General features: G+C 38.6%; 1 protein-coding gene across 9 annotated transcripts in view; it reads right to left on the bottom strand.

Moving 5' to 3' along the window:
* PXK (PX domain containing serine/threonine kinase like) overlaps window positions 1-22860 on the bottom strand; it is a 34423-nt gene extending 11563 nt beyond the window's left edge. For 3 of the 9 annotated variants that reach the window (XR_001861438.1, XM_017732583.1, XM_017732587.1), the window contains exons 1-12: window positions 13736-13828; window positions 13362-13412; window positions 12650-12697; window positions 8296-8482; window positions 6329-6386; window positions 6082-6155; window positions 5157-5231; window positions 4237-4341; window positions 3977-4078; window positions 3166-3327; window positions 1768-1885; window positions 1215-1293 (exon numbers count right to left, since the gene is read on the bottom strand). Coding sequence is in view for 8 of the 9 variants with exons in the window: in XM_017732583.1 (XP_017588072.1) it covers window positions 1215-1293; window positions 1768-1885; window positions 3166-3327; window positions 3977-4078; window positions 4237-4341; window positions 5157-5231; window positions 6082-6126 (686 nt within the window). In the remaining variant the exon portion in view is untranslated. Of the gene's footprint in view, window positions 1-1214; window positions 1294-1767; window positions 1886-3165; window positions 3328-3976; window positions 4079-4236; window positions 4342-5156; window positions 5232-6081; window positions 6156-6328; window positions 6387-8295; window positions 8483-12649; window positions 12698-13361; window positions 13413-13735; window positions 13831-15337; window positions 15516-22835 lie in introns of those variants that run through there. The other 6 variants (XM_017732585.1, XM_017732588.1, XM_017732581.1 and 3 more) reach the window with 5 other exon arrangements.
* Between the last annotated feature and the right edge of the window lie 519 nt (window positions 22861-23379).

Genomic DNA, 23379 nt, shown 5'->3' with positions numbered 1-23379 from the left:
TGACCCTTTCAGATTACATGTTCTTATGGCTATAATAAATAGATATTTAAATTATGTTAATTGCTTTAAATTACATTAATTGCATTGCATATCTATGTAGAACACTTTTGTAAAGAGTATTGGTATAAAGGGAATGAAGTTTAATATCTTACATATCAAAAGCAGCTGGGCATAGATTGTTATTCGACATCTTTAAACACCTGTATATTTCTTTATTCACAGAGTTTTCCTATAGTATTTCTCCCCTGCTAACATTGTTCTCTCTACCTCCCACCTTTAAAAGCAGAGGAAGGGAGGAGAAGAAGGAATTGAAAGCTGCAGTGACTCTTCCCAACCAGGAAATTTGAACCTCAGAGCAGGCTCTAAATGCACTGCAATCTGTGCTGTGAGATCAGACCCAGATTTAGGTATGGACAATCTGCCACTTAGAAGACCCCAACTACAGCATCCCACATTAAGAAATAATAAAAGAACCTCCCAGCAGAACTGTGGTTCCATGCTCAGCATGCTGGTGACACGTCACAGCACGGGGACGGCAATTTCCCTGGAATGCTATGCCCTAACTGCAGGCAGGGTGGGTACTGCAGACAGGTGTGGTCCCCACTCAGTGACACACTGACAGTGCTCCCTTTCTGCACCCTGGCCTTGCCCCATGCTTGCCCTCACCCTTTCACTGCATACTGGGAAGGCAGCCTGTAAGGAAATGTATTCTGTCTATGCTTCAGAGAATCCCTAAGCAAGCCCTGCAAGAAACCAGACAGAACTTCCATACTACATTTCATACCCAGAGCAGGTCTAAATGTCACTGCTGAGCAAAGTAAGAGATCTATTTCACCAGTCCTAAGTAAACTGATAGCAAAATCTACTGAAGTAGGTCTGAAGGGGACATGCAAAAAGACTCCTTATTCTAAATCCTTTAAACCAGTCTGTACATGATCTCAATCATGCTTGCATTATTTTAATGGCTGGATTAATTTAAACCATGCTAAATAAAGTGCATACATAACAGCTCCAACACACCAAGAGCCAAAGAAATGTTAAATGCACATATTAACAATGGATGGGTTCTATGAAGCCTATCAAGCTCCACTTGAGACACATCCCTCAGAAAAAGGAGCAAACCTTTCTAAAGGGGAACAAGAGCAGAAAGTTTCTTCCTCCTAAAATAATTTAAAACGTTGCTATGAATATAAAACAAGTCAAACAGGACTTACGGCATCTGTAAGAGCCGTGAGACAGCTGGCATCCCATTCTTCAGAGCTTCACAAGTCAGAATGGACTCCAACACTGACACTACCAAAGAAAGAATAAGAATGAACACATTTTTGCACAGCAGGATAGCAAATGATTTAGAATGAACGTCTGGCACTGCTGTGTGATGCTCCCCTAAGTATTGCATCAACCAAGCAGTGATGAAGTTCTGTGGCATGTGGTTTTTATTATAGCATTACTATTACACATAGAAGCTTTTCAAGAATGTTAGACATGAGGCAAGGGAATCCAGGCATCTCATTACTTGCTAAACACTGCTTTATCACTCAGCTAAAAAGGTTTTATTCATACACTACATATATTTCATGAAGAACACATTTTCTATTTGACCAAATTACTAATTCTTCCTGGTCATGATGCCTTGAGGTAAAACCTAAGGCATCAGTCACAGGGTGCAAAGATCTCAGGCTGCTATTTCACAGCACTTCAGCATAGGTAAAGTCTAAGAATGTATCCAGGCAGCTGTGACTGAGATATTCTGCACTGCATACTAACCAACAAACACTGATGGAGCAGGGGGGAAGCTCTCCACTGGAATCGTGTCTGGGGGTCTTCCATAGGTCATTTCATACAGTAAGTGTCCAAAGCAATGAACATCAACACCCTCTAAAGTCTGTGGGGGAACAAAAAAGTAAAACCACAACTTGTTAGTTTTTCTCAACTGGTTAGACCAGTGATCTTGCATGTTAAGATAGAAAAGAGGAACCATTAAGGCAGCTCCTAACCACAACCATTTCCCTGCATAACTGTAGCTCAGATGAAATCTTCACACCACAAACTAAAGCAGCCTCTGTTGTCTTTCTGTACATGATGGTAAAAATGGGAGAGCAGTGTAGTTCTGTAAAAATGTGTGAAGTAGTAAACTCTTCACACAGCAGTTTAGAAATTCATACACCAACATAAACCCCAACCAAGCACATTTTCCTAGCTAAGTCGAACAGCAAAGAATGAGATTCACAAAATGACCAGCTGTCACTTTACAAGGAAGTAGATAAAAAGATGGGAAAAAATGCATACCAAACTTAGAAGAGTCTCTTTTGCTCCTCCTTAGGCATGTGCAAGCTGTACATACATGCAAAGCTCCCAGACAGCATATTTCCAAGATTTCTGAATCATGTTTAAACAGAAGAGGCTCCTCTTACTTGAAGAGGCTTTGATGGCACTAACAGATTTGGACTAACCATGAACTTGTGATTGTTTCTTTGACAACACAGTAGAACTTGTTTAGCAAGGCCAGCAAGCAGCTATCTCGTGATGCTGCATAGAATTTATTACAATGAGGGCCTAAAGGCAGGGCAAGGTGTTGCTGCAACAGGGCAAATTTGTTTTCATGTTTTTGCAGTAAGATAAATATTTTGCTTTGCAAGCCTGCAGTCAAACAGACACCCCTCAAACAAATAAAAATAACCTTTCAATAGCTACAGATCTGCAAGCATCTGATCAATTTTCACAGTATCTACCGAAGACAAGGCTGAATACTGCTCCCAGCTAAGCACAAGTAAATAGCTGTGCTCACTGTACAGATATACAAGTGAAACTGTAGTAGACAATATGCACATTCTGACAAAATACAGACCAGGGTGCAAAGAGATTTTAAACCAACTGCACTTTACCTCTATTTGTGCTGGCACTGTTGTCATAAAAACACTCACCTGCACTCCCCCTCTACCTGCTTACCTTTGGCCTCAGCCTCTCTCCAGTGTGCTGCAACAAAACTGCTGTGCAGCCAGACAGTGGTTTGGAGGAAGCAGAAAAGGGATTTGATGAAGAAAAGCTCAGATTAAAAAAAGGGGGCTTGAGAGAAGTTTTTTCATTCTAGTCAGTTCTCCAGAAACAAAGGTGGAGAATAAAGATTTGCATAAGAGTCGGATGAATTCCTTGTCTGAACCTTACATTAATTTTCCGAAACTGTGAAAAGTATGATCGATAAAATGATGGAAGTCCCAACAAGGAATTTTCTAGATCCAGTAACTTGCAGGTATCCCCATCCAGCATCACATTGGCAGAGTGAAGATGGCCATAAGGAAATCCTTTCTCATGCAAGAATTTTAATACCTGAAAAAAAAAAAGCAATAGAGAAGCACTATCACAAGATGCTCTGATGATCTCAAGATCATAAGATCATCAACTTAAATGCTCCAATACTAAAGCAGACACATAATAAACGAGGCTCCCATTGGAATGCTCACTCAACCTGATCTTCTATCTACATCCTCTTTGGCTGACTATTCATTCCCATATCACTGGTAGCACTTTTCACAAAACAAATATTTGATGCTGATCCTCAAAGCAGGCTTATGGACACCTCCCAAAGAGATCTGGAAACTAAAATTTAAAATTCTACTGAATATGATCGTTTGATTAAAAAAAAAATTTTAAAACACACTAACAACCATGAATTTATGGCACATGTTCTGCAGGCTATGAGTTACTTCTTTCCCTTTTTACACAAGGAACAGGCTATATTATCACCTCTCTCCCATTTAAGCTCCACTGCATTTTTTTGGGGGGTCATAAATGGTCTCACACATATATATCTAAATTCAACTGAGCAGATTATCTCAATTTACATTTAGCTTTGAAGTCTGCTGCTGAAATAAAGCTTGTGTGCTCAAAAGTTTGTCCACTTTTTGTAGTTAGACCAGTTGGCCTCCAAAACAATAAAGCAAAAAAGCTGGTAAATAAAGCAAAACAAAAAATGTACCTCTAATATTTGCCTTCCATATGTTTTTATTTGCTGAAGTTCAAGACCTTGAATTTTTTTAGGATTGCAGTACTTCTTCAGGAATGGATCTTTTGGCTTTGCCTTTAAAAGAAACACACATATCAAGTATCATGCCCAGAAAAGTCAGTATTTGTTTTAGTTTGCTTAGCAATTGATGGCAAACACTTGTATAAAAAATATGTATGGTCATTGCAGCATATGTTCTGCCATTTGAGTTGGGGGTAGGGGGACGAAATTACCTTATAAATAAGGTCCTTTAGTGTCCCTTTTTCACTGAATGGTCTAATAACCAGCGCTGAAGATTCATTGGCAGTGGCAAAAGTGATTTTGTAAATATAGGGATGCTACCAAAAGAAGAAACTGTAGGTAAATTTTAGATGATGGATTTTCTAAATCATTTGTGTTCAATTCACAAGTAAGAAAAGATCAGCCTGAATTGTATATTTACAGTAATAACTTGGATTCTGTCAGTGACACTGAATAACTCAAGTTATTCAGTCTTAACCTGGTGTAAATGCAAAGAAAACTTCACAAAGATATTATTCAATTAACATATAAATTAAAAACAAAACAAATCCATTTCAGCCAGTCTTTCATATGGCTAACATCCTTAAAGAGAGACTCCAGAGGCTCCTTTTGGAGTCAACTGCCAGTTTTTCCAGGCAGAGATGCATATCGGATTTATAACGTGGAGCTTAAATTGTACAGCCTCCATTGCAGCTCTACTAAGATGCTCCTGTCTTGAGTCCAAAGAACTGAAAAAGTAATGATACTCATTCCACTGCCTCATCCACTGTGCCTGAGAATATCCCAGCTCACGGGTTAGCAATTACACCTAAATTGCACCATCCTAACAGCCTAAAGGTGTTGAGGAGATGAAATAAAAGCTCATGATCTCACAGTACTGCACAAGAAGAAAAAAATCAAATTAACCACAACACTGAATCTCCTGAAATAATCCTGCAAGATTATTATTTGTGCTGAGAACATGTTACCTCATAGTATATGGGAAATGTAATTAAAAGGCTTGCAAACCTTTAATGAAAGCAACTCTAAAATTACAAACTATGTTAACTAGGCTACATGTGCTTTTCCAAGATCAGTCCTTGACACACATTTTTGTGCTAGCACAATTTAAAAATCGTCAAGTAATACTCACAGAACAGGAAGAAAGAAGTTTCACAGCATACTGTAAGTCTCTGTCAGACAAGTACTTATCAGGGCCAAGATCAGCCTGGAAGTAAACAGGAAAAGAATGGCCTCATAATGCATGTTGCATTCCATACAGAAAATGTGATCAAATGTTCTACCCTGGCAAATTAGGACAGATGTTTGAAGGCATATTTTGAAGAGCAAGCAATCAAATTACACATACAGAATGAAACCTGAAGAGGCTGAATAAGGCCATGGCTTTACAATACAAACAGTCTGACCATAAATAAGTATTACTGCCTCTCTCCTCCCACGGACCTGACATGCATTACTACCACTGAATGAACTTTGCCAACCCTAAACTGGGGGACTGTGTACATTAGGAACTGATAAGGCACCTTGTTCCTCTGCAGCAAGAAAAACTTCCCCGTCTCCCACAGGCTTTAGTAACCTCCACTCTCCAGTGAAGTCTCACAAACAGCTGTGCTCATACAACTAACAGGGCAACACATTTCAGCACAGGAGCAAAAGGAACTGTTGTTAAAGGAGCAATTCATGCCCCTCTCACCCATCAGTTTGTCAGAACAATTAAAGATCCAAGGAGGAAAACCTAAGACTTTAAAAAGGGTCATCTCATTATTTTTAGTGAGAAAATTTATATTGTGGTTAACAGCCACATCATTACAACTAAAGAATCCTGAGGTGTAGGTCTGGGAACAAACGACCAGGCACAGGAACTTCCAAACTGGATTTGGCACCAGAGGAAAGAAATACAAGAAATTCCCACACCACACATCTACCTAAGGGCTTCCAAAGCTCCCTCAAAGCCTGAGCTCTTCAATCTCTCTCCCCCATCACTCACACATGGTAGTCAAAATCAAACTTTGAGTGAAATTGAGAAAGACTTAGGTATTAAATGAAAACATAGATACCCAGCTTAACACTAGCCGTTCCTTTGGTTGATTCTTAATTTTCATTAAGAAATATTTCTTACGTATTCGCCAACCTACAAAAAAAGTAAAGAAATAAGTCAGCAGCAGCTTTAATTAAACACTGATAAATCACACAGCTTACAGGCAGGACAAGGTCTGCAAGCAAAGACAGTATAGGAATCTTAGGACAACTCATATAGTTGGGAAGAAAATCAGCTAAGTTTTCATGCACACATGCCCTTCTTACCTATATCTTTTAATGGTTCAACTACCTCCCACTTTGGCTCTGATCTGTAAGGCAATTTCTGGGAAAAAAAAGGAGACAAAGAGGGAGAAAAAGAAGAAAAAAAAAATATTTTTAAGACACTGTATAATGTAGTTATCCACATATGAGGTAAGGTTCAATGCCAGAAAGAAGCCTTCAGGAATTCAGACTAAAAGTCAAAAAAATCAATTCGAAAGGAAATCAGATAAAAACACGGAGGGCATTTGCATTTTTAACCCAGTAACTCAAATCCAGAGAGAAAAAAGAGAAACCACTGCTTGGAAAACTTAGCTTACCAATCTCTATTCTATCTGTATTGGATCTACATTTCCAAGTCTAAATCACAGCTCAGATTTCCCACATTAGGTGTACACAACATTAGAACACCAAGTGTTTCTGCTATACCTGTAAAAGTGCTTTTATCTCTTTAACATCCATCTATGCTGCTATTACTAAGTGTAGTTTATGTAAACTAATTAGTTCTGTTTCACTATGTGTTACTGTGCCCTCTTCTGTGCAGGCAGAGGTATTTGGCCAGCTATCATGAGTCTTCATACATTTTGGGGGCCCAGGGGAGGACACCCATCTGGTTAGTGAATTCTCCCACAGCTGGGAACACAACTGGTTTATTCATGAAGTGACTTGAGGGGAAATCTCAATGAGAAGTGGGGGGGAGAAAGGGAATCATGCCAACAAGGAATTTTCTCTAACATGGCTTATCTTGGCACAGAAACACAGCAAAAAGGTAAGGATGCGCTGATCTCGCTGCATTGTATCTTCTTTCTTTAGAAATATGCTAGGAAAAAAGTGCAATAAATACCATCTCTCTGCTCCAGTATTTAAGAAATTACAAATTGTTGGTGTCTCTAAACACCACAAGCAATGACATGTGTCACCAGCTTCCCAGCAACTTGCAGGAAAAACAATCTTGGTGAAAGTGCTCAGAATTAACAGAAGTCACAATGTCTCCTTGAGAATTTATATTGCTTGCTCAGCACTAGCCAGACATACTGCATCCTTAAAGAGTCACTAATAATTTACAACTCCTGCACAGCTTATCATAAACATCCAGGAAATGTTCTTTGCACTTTGAAGCTGAAGACACAAGAATGTTATATAAAGAGAGAGAAAAAAAGACAAGTGAAAAGGAAGCAGTAAGTTCCTCCTTCAATAGGCTCTGCTTCTAAGAAAACAAGTTTTGCATTTTGCAGAGTTGGTTTGCCTATGAACTAAATTTGTGGAGTGGGTTTCATCACTAAGAGGAAAATTTTCAGTCTGTAAGACAAATATTTAATGATATCCAATGGCTGAAGCTGAAGTAAGACAAATTCAAAGAAGAAACAGTTAGTAATGAAGAAAGTGATCACTGGGATATCATTTTAAGGAATGAAGTGACTTTCCAGTATTTGTGGGAAGAGGGTGGCTGGCTTAGTCTAGCCTTGAAAAAGTACTCAACCTAGCTCAAACAATTAGTTCTAGAAGTCTCACACACCATAGCAAGGGTAGGAGCTGGACAAGATAACCACAATTCTTCAAAGATTTCAGTGTTCAGAAGATGGGCTGTTTTAACAGAACACTAAGCTGACAAACTTAACTCCACCTTACACTCTGGCAGACAAATTATTTCCCAAGAGCAACTCTTTTCATTTTTTATGAATTGTGAAGAGTAGATGTCACTCTCACCAACTACCCCTCCTCCAAGTTCTGCTTATACAGATCTTGACCCTCTTCACTCCTCTGTGAAATAATTCAAATATTTAGATTTGACAATCCCAGCAGGATCCATGCACAGAGTTGGAGAAGCATTATCATAAATAGTCACATGCACAGTATGATAATTTTGAAGATTGTTCCCCCATGCTTCAGTGTAGATCCTGGCCAGCATTCACAGAAGATACACAGCACGTGCTGAAGTCAAATGGTAACACAGTTTTGTATTTCCTACTTACCAGTGTAATTTACAGAATAGCTGTTTGGGTCCAAGAATTTCTTTACCAGTTCACAGTTAGACAGTATGTGATGGGTAGTAATTACATCCAGATAGGCCTGGAGTCCCTTCTGTCTTTCAGCGATGAATTCACGCTCCATATTTCCAATCAACTTTTTTGGAGGAAGAGGTAGACTTAGAGCTGAGATCTTAAAAAGAGAGGAAAAATTACTAACCTTGCTCTCAAAATGCCTAAAGGATGTAAAACTAGCAACCCAGAAAGTAAAAGACTCTCAGCAACAAGCTAACTACTGGATAACTCTTTTTGTACTATGTATGTACAAGCTTTTATATTTTTCCTAAGCATCGTTATCAGAGTCAGATGAAGCTCGCATCCCACTGTGAAGAGATTAGTAAGTGGAATGACACTGAAAATACAAGGAGACAATTTTTTCCTAGTGAGTCATATATTTAAGATCACTACACAAAACTTTCAGATACTAAATGGCTACAATTTTCAGCTAGATTCTTTCTATGACATACTTCTGCCACAGCACAAAAACAATTCCCACCTTACCATTTTTTCCGGGTAAGATCTATGCTTTCTTATTTCATCAAGTGCAGATTAGTAACCTTCCTCTGCCTCTGTGTTTGCAGGTAATGTAAAGCCCTTTCTGTTAGTATTTTAAATCTGTAATTTCAAATATAGTGCAGCTTTTCCATTTTATCTTCTGAATTTGTTCCTGTACATTTTTTAAACCCATCTTCTAACCCAGAAATAGCTGCAATCTACCAGGGGATGTACAGTAATTGTTTTATACTGACATAAGAGATCCAAAACTTCGGAAAACAATCAGAGAAATCCTTCAAAACAGGACAATGAAAAAAAATTCAAAGCCTTGTGTAAATCAGATCAAAGAGATCATCTTCAGTGTTTATATTCAATTACATCATGTGAATTACCAGAATACATTTTTCGTGTTGTTAACACATCGTTGTCCTGCAGATCAAAGCACCTGCCTTCGGTAAGCTGAATCTCCTTGGGAGTTATCTTTAAGAACTGTGTGTTGCAGGAATCAATTAGACCAGATGCAATAATCTCATTTCTAAAGCAAACAGTTCACCAGGGAGAAGACAGGGACTTTTGGTGTTTGAACAACTTTCATTTTAACCAGTGGAAAAGGTAACAGATTAGCACAACGAACTAGGGCAGAAGTAGCATTCCCCTTCCTTTCTACCTCCTTCATTTGCACAGGAGTTGTCTCCTACTAACTTTAGCACTTCTCCTACTTCTCGTTTTCTGACTTCAAATCATGGACTGAAAAAGAACTATAACTATGTCTGAATTACAAGAAGCCATTAATAAAAACCAGGAGTAAATCCAAAAGCAACCATATATCATCTACAGCCAGTAATTCACCAAATTAGTTTTAACACCAGAGGCAAACAACTCTCCTTTGGCAGACCACTCTTACTTCAATTCAAAACTGAGTTTCTAAACAAGAACTAAATCCTTTCCTAGTATTGCTCACTTAAAAAGCATGTCAAATCATAATCACCTTTTACCTTCTTGACCTGACAGCTAGCTACCATCAGAGAGAAACTGACTCTAATTCACATGTTTTCCAACCACTATTATTTGTTTTAAAACTTATAAATCAGACTTCTGCTATTTTTCAGCAGAAAGTAACATTCAGGCCCAGGTTTTTGTAGCAATCTGCCAAAACACACAGCACAGCACAGCAAGAACACTTCACCACAGAAGAACACCTCACTGAGGGCCTGACCTTGCAAAGACCTCACATGCTTTCAGACACTACTTCTCAGTGGCCCCAGCTCACCACTGAAGCCAGGATGGGCTTTTCCATGGAAGAACCTGGGAATTAACATTCTTATCTTCAAACCACAGCCTGCTCAGGAATGTCTGTTCAAAGCTGCAATAAAATGCTTCACAAAAGCCAGATGTCTTGCTGTGAATTCCAGTACTTCCAGTACCAGCACTTCACTTGACAAAATAGAAGAGCAGCCAATAATCTCCACTGATCTCTGTCAAATAAGTAAAGAGGGAGAAATGCAGAACCGACTGGAAGAAGCTTTTCAATCCAGTACAACTGAGAGTTCAGGGAATCTATCTTGAAACTTTCTTGATACAGATCAGGGTCACATACATATACCTCATTATTTTCCAAGGTATTTGGCAGGACTGCATTCCCTAGCCTAGACAATTTTGAAATTCTCAATCCTTACTATTATCATATAGGTAGTACCAGATTAACAACAGAAAATTCACATTCCAACTCAATTGCAGCTGTGCTCAAACACATCCACACAGACATACAGAAAGGTCAAGTATGCCACAAGAACTTGGAGAACTTGGGCTTCACACCCAAAAGAAACTCCAGCAATTTTTCCAGCAGATTTTTACCTTTGAAGGAAAAAGATTAGGGTTTGGTATCTTCTTATTGGTTCTTTTGGGAGGGTTGCTTTGTTTGGAGTTTTGTTTGTTTACTCTAATTTCAATATACACAACATGGGGGTTTAAAGAGTTTAAAAATGTGTCATGGTACTTGAATATTGTGATGGAATATTGTTGCTTAGAGTTTTGGATGGAAACATCTGAGGAGTGTTGCATTGTCTTAATGGATGAGGAAACTTCAGCTCCAGCACCACAAAGAGTAATTTATAAAAAACTCTGAAACAGTGAGAGAAAAGAGCCATTGGGAGGAGACCAACTGCTAAAGCACATGGCCTGCTAATTTAGCCACCCTCTCATATCCTCCCATTGAAGTGAGAGGTACATTTTGATAATCCTTTTTAATGTCTTCCAGTCATCCAAGCAGCTAACATTTTTGTCCTGGATCTTAGTCTCTCTTGTTTCAAATTTCCCCTTTGTCCCACTCCGCAAATTGCTGTCAGATAATTTCCTGGACCCTACACTTCTATCATTCACCTCTATTTCAGATACAAAGGCCTTTTCTTTCTAAACTCCATCATACATAACCGATTTACCTTCACTTTATAGACTTGCCACACAGGCCTAACTTGGCAGCACCTGTCATTTCTGGATTTTAAGCCTTAAAGGTCCATTGCCTTCTCTACTAAAGCTGACTCATTTGAAAGGTAAATGAGAAGGCAACAAAGCCTTTTCATGCCTTAACACATTCTATTCCCTCATGGTTAAGAGTAGCTTGTTATAGGTGGCTGCAAAGTGAACTCTTCCTTCTTTTTAAAACTTTCACAAAATTCTCTCTGTGATCTCTATCAAAACTATGGTTAAGACCACAATGACCCCAAAGTACTCTGATGACTAGTACCATCTCAACTTGTGTTCCCGTGGGTGTTTGTCTAATTTTAAATCTTGGATGCCTCTGGAGCAGGAGACACCTCTGTATTGCATTTATTCAGCACGCCACAGAGGAGGTTTCTAGGTCATGATAGAAGTTCCTACGTGCTACTGCACATTTAACAGAGTAATTCCACAAGGCAACCACGCTGCATCTGTTGAATTATGACTGATTTGCCCCCATCCACCTGCAGCACAGGAAGCAGTTACAGCGGGCACTCAGAGCACACAAATCAACACCCTTACAGGGTTTTCCTCACCGAGGTTCATCAAGCACATAGTTGATTTGGTTTGATTTGGGGAGGAGGGAAGAAGTGGAAGCAGTATTAAGCTCTTGAGTTCATGCAACATTTAACAAGGGAAAAATTTTGAAGTCACAAGAATCTATCCTCATTCACTTTTTGTCTTGTTTGACCAGTATGGAAACCTCAAGTAATGAGTTTGTCTGCTGTAGATGTTAATCACTGTTGCTTCCCCTGTGTTCCCAAACACATTCACATACCCTGCTTTTTCCCACACAAACTAAAAAGAAATAATTGTCCTAAAAAGCAGAAGAAAACACACAGTAAGTCCAGTGTCTGACCAAGGAGCACTCCTCAGTGACACAGAAAACCATCACAGGAGAAGCAGCATCTGGTAGTGATTTAGAGGAATATAAATAATGAGACACACAGCACTTCAATGCTGAATTTATAAGGTTGGTATGTGCCTTGGCTTTCCCCAAATCAAAGGAGGAACAAATAAAAACACATAAAACCGGAACAAGTCACAGGACTGAAGGGAAAGATTCAGTATCTGCCAATTTCCTCCATTTCTATATAAACTGATCCTTTTGATGCTAAAATTGAAATTTTACAAGAGAAAACTTAAGGGTGAAAAAGTACACATTCAAGTTACATTTGAAGTCACAGTTTCTCTTTACAGCTACATGAATTTTTCTTTTTTCTTCACCACAATCTATAAAAATATCACAAGACATTTTGAATATATCCTTCTAATGACATTTTTAATTTATATGAGGAGTGAAAATTACCTGCAGGCTGTTATTCAGTAAGTCAAAGTCACTATATCGCCTCACAATCTGTAAAATAAAAAACAATGTTCAGGAAACAAATTACTTTTTCCATTAGCATTTTACTCCTCAAAATCCCATCAGAGAAAAGTAATTCCCATTTATGATCATCTTATTTTACAATCTTTGTACAAATGCCTAACTGCTGGATTTATGTCACACTGCCAGAGAGCAAAAAAGAGTTTTTAATCACAACTCGATCAGACAGAAAATGCATTTCTAAAAATTATCTTAAAACAGTATTTGTGAGCAAAGTTGTCTGCAAACAAGGCATTTTTGCCATATTAGATGTAACAACTTTTCATAGTCATTCATCTTCATTACTACTTCTTGGTTTCATTGGTCTCATACCAGCAGAGCTGTAATTTTAGCACTGAGAAAGGCAAACTGGCATTTGAGATTTTAAAATTATGGTTGTACCAACACACAGTAGAAACATATGACAGGCATTTTCCCTGGAATATTCGGAATAGCAGCAAACATGCCTTCTGTAGCTGGCAGCAATACTGTTTTTCTCTTAGTTTTGACCAAAGGAATTCAAGCACTTCATGTTCTCAATTCCAAATCAACATTTCTCTTTTCAGCTCAAATTTTAAAAGCTAGGAATAGACAACTTTCAAACTCTTCCTAAAAAAAGAATCCTGGTTACACAAACCACAACTTAAGAAATTACCTGCCAACTGTTTTCTGTTGAAACTCCTCTCTGGACACGGATTATGTATTCCTAGAAAAAGGAAAAAGTCATTAGAAATGAGAACTAATGAGCTGAAGAAAGTTATTAGGTACTTCTTCAAATATGACCACTAACATTCAAACCCAGAAAATTCATATCCAGCACCTTGGGGAAAGTCAGAGCTGGGTTTGCTCACACCCGTCCCTAACAGTTGTTACGCTCTGCTTTCCCAGCATAGAAGACAAAAGAGTTCCAAGAGCTTGCAGACATGTGGAGCACTTGAGCAGTTTAATTTAGTTATAGAAAAAGCCAGCAAAAGCATACTCAGCACACATCTCTACACACAACAGCTGAAGAAACCTCTCTCTACTCACCTCCAGTATCTAATAAGTACCCCCAGGAATTATTGTCACCACCATAACAAAGTAAAATGCCAGTCAATACCCATAGCTGCACAGCTTTTCATTATTTTTGTACTACGAAGGTTACCACAAAAGCTTTGGAAGATGCTTGAGTAACTAGAACATATCTGTTTCTCATGATGTTAATTCCTCATTTATAATGCATGCTTAATGTTAAATATTTATATATTAGCTATGCAGATATATCTAAATCTCAGTGAACCACTTTTAAATTTTAAGAATTAATTATTCTCCCACCACAATTATATTCATAAATCCCAATTCTTTTCAGTCTCTTCATTTCAAGTTCTACTATACCTTTTGTAGACTAATACCGGGTCAATATAGCAATATCATAATTTGAGATTTATCCAGTTATCTCAAAAATAGATATTAAGTATTTCCCACACCTACTCAGACATACTTCAAAAAAGTACCCTACTTACCCCTACTCTGTTTCAGTTTGAAAACACTTTTGATATTTCAAAGATCATAAACAAGGCAAGTCCTTTTTCTAGAAAAGGAAATCCTATAAACCTATAGGATCGTATAGATATACAGAATTCTATAACACAGAGATACTAGAATATAGATTATACTATATATACAGATCAGAATATAGATACATAGTCCTATAAGATCCTATAATCTCCATTTTAGACATTGTTTAATTAATAAGGAAATAAAATTAATCTGGGCTAAAAGTAGTAATAGATACTTCTTTGTCATTAGTATACATAAAACTCTACAAATGCAGCTCTTTTTGTCTAAGTCTTATTGCACATATGGCCACATAATTTACTTTGAGAAACATGAAACTGGAGAGCCAAAAAGTACAATGCTGCTGGAGAAAACGAAACTTCCAACCGTGAGGAGAGCTGGAGAGTGCCTAGAGGCAGATGAGGAGGAAGTAGCCACACCAGAAGCTGTGCTTTTACACTTTATTCTAATTGTGCCACTCTAAAGCTGTAGGAAAAACCATGTCCCCAGTGCCCTTTAAGCACATTCACCATCCCTACCATGCTCAGCCAGGGTGCAGGACCTGCCCCGGGGCTCAGGGTGCCACCAACCCCCCAGGGAACACCCGGTCACACCAGGCACCTGCAGCCACACAGTCCAAGCGAGAATGAGGAATTCTAACCCAAACACAGACTCCCTGCACAGCATTCCCAGGCTGGGACATGCAGGAGGCTCCCTGCACTTGTGCCACCAGCCCTGCCTGCAGTGCAGCAACACACGGTGCATCGCTGCCATACAGCTCAGGTGACTTCATTCACCCCGGGACAAGCTACCAAACGTGGTTTATGTGAAGTGCTGAATAATTTTTCAATTTCAAATGCCACCAAAATTTTGCTGAACTGGTTACATCAATAGGGGTCTTAAGCAAACAAAAAGGACTGATCAGAGCATTATCTGCAGGTCTTTTCAGCTATTAAAATTAATGCTGCATTCCAAATGATCATGAATAAACAATAATGAAATAACAAGTAAAAAAAAAAAAAAAGATACTTCCAGCACCTTGTGCTTAATACCAAATTTGTCCATTCTGTAACAGTAACTCTATCTGACATGTACCTGCATACCAAGTAGATAATCCAACTAAGTGAGTGTTTAATTCATGAAGAAGTAGAAATTCGGGTTCACAGTTAAAAATCCACTACATGCATTTATAAGTAACTTCTTTCAGGTACCGGGAAGTGTCCTCTGGTTTTGGAATTTGCCTTCTGAACCTCACAGAGTTAGTTCCCCTCTCAAATGGAATTAAATGAAAAGCTGTAACACTGAAAAATAAATAAATAAATATACCATTGGATGCAAAAAATGTGGGGCACATCAGAGAATCCCTCCACAGAATTAAATTCTCATTTAACATCTACCAAGTAAGTACAGTAAATCAAGAATTACGACAAGAGGCAAAAGCTACAATTACCAGCTGGCATTACCTTGTGTATTCAACCTTAACTAATCCAGGTTTTATTTACTGAAATTTCCTTCCAAAGCCCAGTGCTGCTGAGGCAAAAATGCTATTCTATTTTCTAAAATTCACTTAAAATGTCCTTTATTATCAGAGCTCTCAAATATCTGTAGCAAGTTTGAACCACTTAGCCTTGAGAAGAAACAAGTAAGCATGAAAACCAGAGTGATTTAAAATACTTCTTGTCCTTGCAGCTTAGTTGAAAATAATAGAAATCCAAGATGTCACAAACCAAGACACATAACTGTTAAATTAGAATTAAAGTGTCTATTTTCAGAAAGTCAGCCTGACATGCTCCCTTCATATTCCTTCCTCTTACCCATTTGAAATCATAATTATGGTATCTTCCTGCAAAACAAGAAGCCCAAATTCCCATAAATAGGAACATAAATCCACAGAGCAGATGACATTCAACCAATGCAATTATCTTTGGAAACTGTGTGACAGAAATCAATTCATGGGATACCTGGAAACCCGTATTTGCCACCAACATAGCTTTTCTTGTTTTGTGACCATTGCTGCATTTTGGGAAGTAGGAAGAGGCTACTTCACGTACAGACAAAAATTTGCAGCAATTGCTTATTCATCAAGTCTCAAAGGAACATTGGCTGTTTCTCTGAAATACCATGCCAGTGATGATTCACCACATGCAGTCATTCATCTTTTCTAGGATTTTGAAAGAAGCAGAGTTATTGCCCAATCCCTTGTAGCACTTGCTCTTTATCCAGTAATTGTCATTTTCTATCGTGCCCCGAGAAAATGCGCCAGGACAGGCAGAATACAAATTCATTAAACAATCATCAAAGCATCTTATTGCACACAACCACCCTGGTGAACATGGCTCTTCTGGAGAGCCTCATGATAAACAAGTTGGGGCTCAGAGATCATTCACACAATAAAATTATATTAAAATAAAACCATATTTGGGCCACAACTATCTGTCCCCACACTCACTCAAGCATTTTCCCATCCCATCCATATCTGCTTTTGTGTCCTAAAGCACTAATCAAGTCCCTTTTTTATGTCACAGGGTTTGCAACTGGAAAGAGAAGAGCAAACACTCTCCAGGTGTGGTCATTAGTTCTGTCTGTATGGAAAAGGTAAGTCCTCACCACACTCTCTCCATCAGCACTGAGCATAACGAATCATTGTCCAACTCAGCACTACCCTGTCAATACAATTAATGAAAAAGCCTAAATGGTCTTCAGGGTTGGTTAAGGGTTTTTTTTTCCCAAAGCTGGTAATGAGATTGAAAGTCAAAGAACAGCAATAGTAGAAAGCCAGGATAAGAAATACAATCCCATTCCCGGTATCTGCCATGGCTACACATAATCAGCAGACCATAGCATGCTGAGTTCTAGTGAGAAGTTGATACTTCCTATTGCCTCCATGTGGCAACAAGCTTGTCGTGGGATTATAATTAGCACCACTGATATATGCTTCCCATAGGAGCAGAGAAGAGCTTTCAATTCCTCAAGTCTAAATGCACAAAAGCCTTTATTACTCTGCCAAATTCTGTTTTGGTTAGGAAAAAAAAAAACTGAATTACAACAATCTTCTTCAGAGACAGCCTGATAGTGGGACTGAGATTGTGCCCATAGGAAATAAATGAACGCATAAGGAAAACAGAGGCACCCTCAGGATCATCTCTGTTTAACAGCATCATCTAACATAGGAAAACAGGGTGGAAATGCCTTCAGAAAAAGCTAGTAATTACCAGAGTTCACTTCTGCAAACAATTTTAGGCATCAACAACCAGTCTTAGGGAGGTCTAGGTCAGCTACACTCATGCAGAAATTCCCATGGCATCTTTCACTCCTACATGAATAGCTCAGAATTTTTCCTATGACTCAGTTTACCAAATAACTTCAAAGGAGCCCTAACAGCTGCTGGTTGGGAAAGAAAGGTCTCAGCTTGCAGAAGAGAGACAACCTCCCTCTCTGATTCTGCCCACGGGCAGCAAGGTCACTGTCAGCAGGAGTCTCCAACAAGACAGGCCACAAAACCATTCCTAAAACAACCTCCCTGCGTCCCTCCACACAGGTAAGGTTTGTACATCCGCTGCTCTTCCTATCAGTACTGCCAAGCCACTTCATGACACAACCTTGATATTCCTGCAGCAGATTAAAATACATTTTTAAAGATGCCAAGGAAAGTAGTTTTACCTATGGGATCATTTCCTGGCTGCTCCAATTAGTCAAAAAAAGCGGAAAGTGGTGCTGGGAGGAGGAGGTCAGGAGCAGGGAAAGCTGTGTGACCCCAGTTGCACACTGTCATTTCCTAAAATCTTCCTAGCACTACATAGCTCTGGATAGAATTTCTGAAAAGGAATATTTTCCAAATAGCCACATGGATCAGTGACAACCACACTGCATTTCTCCAATCCTTTGCCAGTAACAGTTTCATACTCACTGTGTGGGATTAATGTTATCCTGAACTTACCCATTTTCATGCAGAGCCAAGATTTAGGTGGGGGTTTTTTTCCAAAATTTACCAAGATTAGTCCCTGGTATCCAGCACTTATTAAAACATTAGCATCAGCAGCTCAGAGCTCCTTCCTCAGCAAAATTTTGTTAACATTCCTGGGTGAAAATTGCACAGCAAAGCACTCCAAATGTTTAACAATTGCTCTTTATCACCATTCCTAGGTTTTGAAACAGGAAGCAAACAGGAAAGAAGGCTTTTGCAGAGACAAAATAGGAGAGAAAAAAAGTGGTGAGTTAAGAGATTCTTATAATAAAATGTAGAGTCTCAACAATACTGGGTAATACATGCTGTTTCCCCAAGCAAATAGTCTCTAAATTTCCAACTCAGGATAGCCAGTCTGTTTTTCCACAGATTTCTGCTTTACATCTGTTTAATCCAACAAGCTTGAAAAGCCAACCATTATAAAGATCCAGGTCACCTTCAGGTCACATCAACTAAAAGTTTGAAAGGGCTTTATTTTATAAGCATTAAAGAGAGGAAAGCCTAATTAAGCATGAATACAATCCCTGCTTAAGTAGGCTGGATTGGAACAATTTCTAGTAAGAAGCTCTTTTAAATGTTTATTTAGAAAATCTTCCATGTGAAAAGTAGCAACAACATCAGGAAAGCTGCTCAAGCTCAGAGACCTCTCTGTTACAGAGCACAGTATTTATTTGCTATTGAACAATCTGCCATTAAGCCCATCTGAGGCAGGAGCAGCAGCCATGGTTGGTGTTTCCCTACTTTTTAAACAATGCAGGTGTGTGTGTGTTGCACCACTCACACACTGTATCACTTCCGTAGTAATGAGTCAGCCATTCAATAAGTGAAAGCTATGAAGTAGGACAACTGCAGGGAAAAAATAGGACACACATTTACATGTAATGAAACTTAGTGAACACAAAAAGCTTTGGAGAGAGATGAGAAATCACAGATTTTCAGTGCTCTGCATCACCATGGCCTACACCAGAAAGGCAAATTACTCATTATTTTTCAGGAAATACTCAGTAGCCAACAAAAATATTCTAATTAGGATTTACTGAAGTATGATATGGAAACTAATATTTTGACTACAATCTTCGCAGAACCTACAAATGCAATATTAATTTAGTAACATTGCCAGTGAAAACTGTAAGTTTGGAATACTTAAAATTAGGTGTGATGAAAGAACCATCTTTTGTGAGCTCAGGCTGGAGGAGAGGTGGGAGTAATCAAGCTTACTAAGTCCAGTGGAGGAACTGCATTTCTGAAACCTCAAACAAGTGAACTATAACAGTTCCCTGTGTAAAGCCATGTCTAAAAGTAACTTCATGTTTGTTTTTGTCCAAAGTAAATGCAACTTTGGAAAGACTGAATTCCTTGTAAAGTAGATGTGCAAAGTCTTTTACAAGTTTTTAAACTAAACCCTACAGTCCTAGAAATATGTGGCTCCATTTTTCTATTTGGAATAATATAGGAAAAATATAAATGCTTTTCCAACATTTTTCTGATCTAAAAGCTATGAGTGTCAACATTCATCATTGTTTAAGGAAAACTAAAAACTCTGAAAGTCTGTCAGGAGAGGGATTTATTTCAGCTTTTCATTTCCAATTGCCTTTAAGACAACAATGTGCTGTAGCAAAACTGGCTGTTTCACTACTTCAATTTCAAAATATGAAACACATGAAAAAGGAAAATCACTTCAGAAAAGAATAAAGAAATGTTCAGAACATGTACAACTCACCAGTAGTTTTACTGCTGAAAAGACTTGAAGGTACAGATATGCAGTTCTTTATAAGGAAAATGTCTAGATTATCATGGAAGAAAATAGCATCCTATTTTAAGGCTTAAAAAGAAAGCCACTTTTAAATAGTGAATACACAGATAAAATATTGCAATATGAGGCAAGTTTAACAGCCAAAATTTATTAAAGCTTTAGTGCTGAAATTGCCTCTGTTGTCAGAACACAACATTTGGCATCAAGATGAGACACTTGCAAATGGCTTAATATATTGGACGTAATTCTGCACCTGTTGAAGTCAAGGAATGCAACAGCAACAAAACTTCACTTTCTACAAAAGATTTGGTACACAGACCTATGAAGGGACTGACTCATGGCTGTGGAAAGGTGCCCAACACACCCCTGGAAGTTACATAGTTACTCTCTGATGCAGTGCTAGTGATTGAAGCATAAAGCAGGAGACAAAATGAAGCTGACAGGGCTTGCTCTTGTAATTTCGAATCTATTAAGTGAGATGTCATTGTGCACCTGCAATATGTACTTTTTTGGCTTTCAAAATGAAAAGGACTCCACAAACACCACATTATAAGATTAATTGTATTTAAGTGCACATTCCAGCAAAACTCAGACTGCTTGTAACACACTTACCCAGGGAAATAACTTTTGCAAACATAGAAAGGCATAATTTTCATCTTCGAATTATGGTTGGAAATAAATACACAGAAAGAAAACCTTAGTGAACAACTTCATTGTTGCAACACAAAAACATGGAGATTATGTTCCAGCTCAGATGTACTAACTCCGGTAAGAACTTCTGAGCTCTTCTGACTTGAACGGAACACGGAGAGCCTGTGAGCCTATCAGAGAATTTTGCAGTTGGTTCCCTAACAATCTAAAAACCCCATTTACAGGGAGTTGACATACTCTTACTAAGAAAAAAGTGCAAATCCTCAAAAGTACATTTTCAATGGTAGCTTAATCTCTTCTTAAATTTCTGGAGATTTCAGGTAAGAACATAGTAGTTTCAGGTTTTGTTTTCAGTTCTGTTTTTTTTTTTAGTTTCACCTTCAGCCTCAGGAAACAGAAACTCAGCCTCTGCCAAGTACAGCCCTTGATTCAATGCTATGAAGTTTACACCTACCCAGTCTGTTGTACTAAATTTAAATTAACAGAAACTGCTTAGAACAATACACAAGCAAACTATTCATTTGACACAAGCTTTGGTCTTCTGTGTGATATTTCACCATGTCTACAAAGCTTTTCCTGAAATTCTTCACCTTTTCCTTAGCTGTTTTTTCAGAAGACTGACTATTTTCAGCACCAACAGATGGTTTACATAATTACTAGTTCAGTTGCCACATTAAAGTTGCACCTAAACTCAGCCTAAGCCATCTTCATATGAATGCTTTAAGAAGCTATGATCTACAGGAAAAAAAAATACAAACCCAAGTTTAAAACAACTCTTGCAACACTAAACAACATTATAAAATCTTAATATATGCTGCTGAAAAAAAAACAGAAAATTTTTTCATGGCTGCTTTTGCTTTAGAACAGGCCTAGTTCTCCAAATCTTAGTTTGGGATAAAGGATTTTTTAGATCTAAATCTTTTGAAGATACGGCTTTGAGGTGGGATGAGGAACAAACCTAAAAAGCACTCTGTTAACGACAACCTACTTTCTTCTAACTATGATTTAACAAAGTAAAATACAGTCTTCAGGCCCCACAAAAACACTTCAACCCTTATTTCTTAGAGGGGCTTTATTTACAAACCTTTTCAGACACAAGTATTTATTTGTGCAGCTTATTTTTAATCAGGAAAGTTCAAATCAGGGATGGAATCACCCACCAATATGCAAACTATTCAGACACCAGAGACATAAGATGAAGTATCTGAAATGACAGAATAGTCCACTTACATCAAGTAAGAAACCAAGTCCCTGTTAATGGCTTCCTGTATTTTGTTATCCCATACTGGCTCTATATAAACCATCTGTGCTGCACACACTTCAAGCCATCTTTCAGCTATCAACAGAGCTTCTGCAGTAAAACAAACAATTACTAATAGATGTATCTTAGAGACAGATTTTAAATCAAAAGGCATGGTGCTCCAGCATTATGTCATTAACAAAAGATCAGAACAAAACAGAGAAAAGAAGATAATTTTTTCTGCACACCCTTTAGTAACAGAATACAGCGATGAAAGATGGAGGGCAGCAACATTTGCTATTGCACTCCCTCAGACAAGACAACACAAGAAGTCTGGATTGAAAAAGTTCTGCCGAGTGATCATTCTGAAAGAATTTTGTGACATTTTCTTTTCTAACCAGAATCATGCAAACCAAAGGAAAGAACACAAAAAGCTATTGTCATTTGCACTAACAAAAAGCATAATAAGGAAACAAGTTACTAACGAAAGTTAATCTGGTCTACTAACTGGGGAGTATTAGGAGTTACACAACTTCTCACAGGACTTGGCATACCCATCCCTCAGCTTTTGAAACAGGTAAAAAGTATTACACTTGCCAGAAATTAAACCTCTTTAGTCTTACTTATAAAAAGAGGAGTTGCAACAATTGAGAGCCACAGCCTGATAGATTCACAAGATCCTCTAGACAATTTCTCATAGGTAACTTCTGTTCAGAGAAAGACCAGAACATCAGTAAATGCGAGTTCCTCACACAAAAAATAAACCACTTCTTAGGTGTGAATTATTTATATGAATAGTATTTAGTAAGACAGTCTGTAAATTAGTTGTATACCCCGTGGTGAACCTAGAGTTATTGTCATTCAGGTTAAGAGTATGCAACAGATGCAAAGAACAAGGAAGAGATCCACAATGCAGGAATCAGAGCTGTGTAAGGGACAGAAGGAAACTCTCTCTCCATTTAAAGCACACTTCCCACTAGCATACCTGCTGCTGAGGTACCTCTGGCCTCCTCTCCAGCATCCCTTGCTCTCAGCTAAAGCAGGAATCAGAAATGACAGCCAGTTGTCTGATTCACACTACTGCTTGGTCATACCAAAAGGAAACCCAGTTTTTAAAGTGGAAAATAACTGCAAACAGGACATTATGAAATTTGGATTATTACTGTATGCTCAATTCTCATTCTTATGGAAGCAGTGTGCAGGTGTCCTAGGCATCCCAGAAGAATTAATCTGTGACACCTAAGTCATGGCAGGGCTTGTTCTACTGAGTGTCACCGCTCCCCACAGCAAAGAAGTGGGGCTGGGGCTGCGGGGTCTCTGCAGCTTCACAGCCTGCGCTCAGCCACACGGCAGGACCCGGAGGCAAATGCAGCCCATTCACGTGTAACTTCAGCACAGCCACAGAAACCAGGCAGCCAGAGCCCATCTCTGCTCCAAAGGCTGCAACACCCCGAGGAAAGCAGGAAAAACAGTAACTCATAGGGCCTCGCTCGGGGCGGACGCGAGACAGCGCGAACCCCGCAGCGGCC

Source organism: Corvus brachyrhynchos, unplaced genomic scaffold (assembly GCF_000691975.1).
Source record: "Corvus brachyrhynchos isolate BGI_N302 unplaced genomic scaffold, ASM69197v1 scaffold4, whole genome shotgun sequence".
Taxonomy (NCBI): Eukaryota; Metazoa; Chordata; class Aves; order Passeriformes; family Corvidae; genus Corvus; species Corvus brachyrhynchos.
Note: the sequence above shows the minus strand (reverse complement) of the source record. Positions and strands in the feature narration are given on the sequence as shown.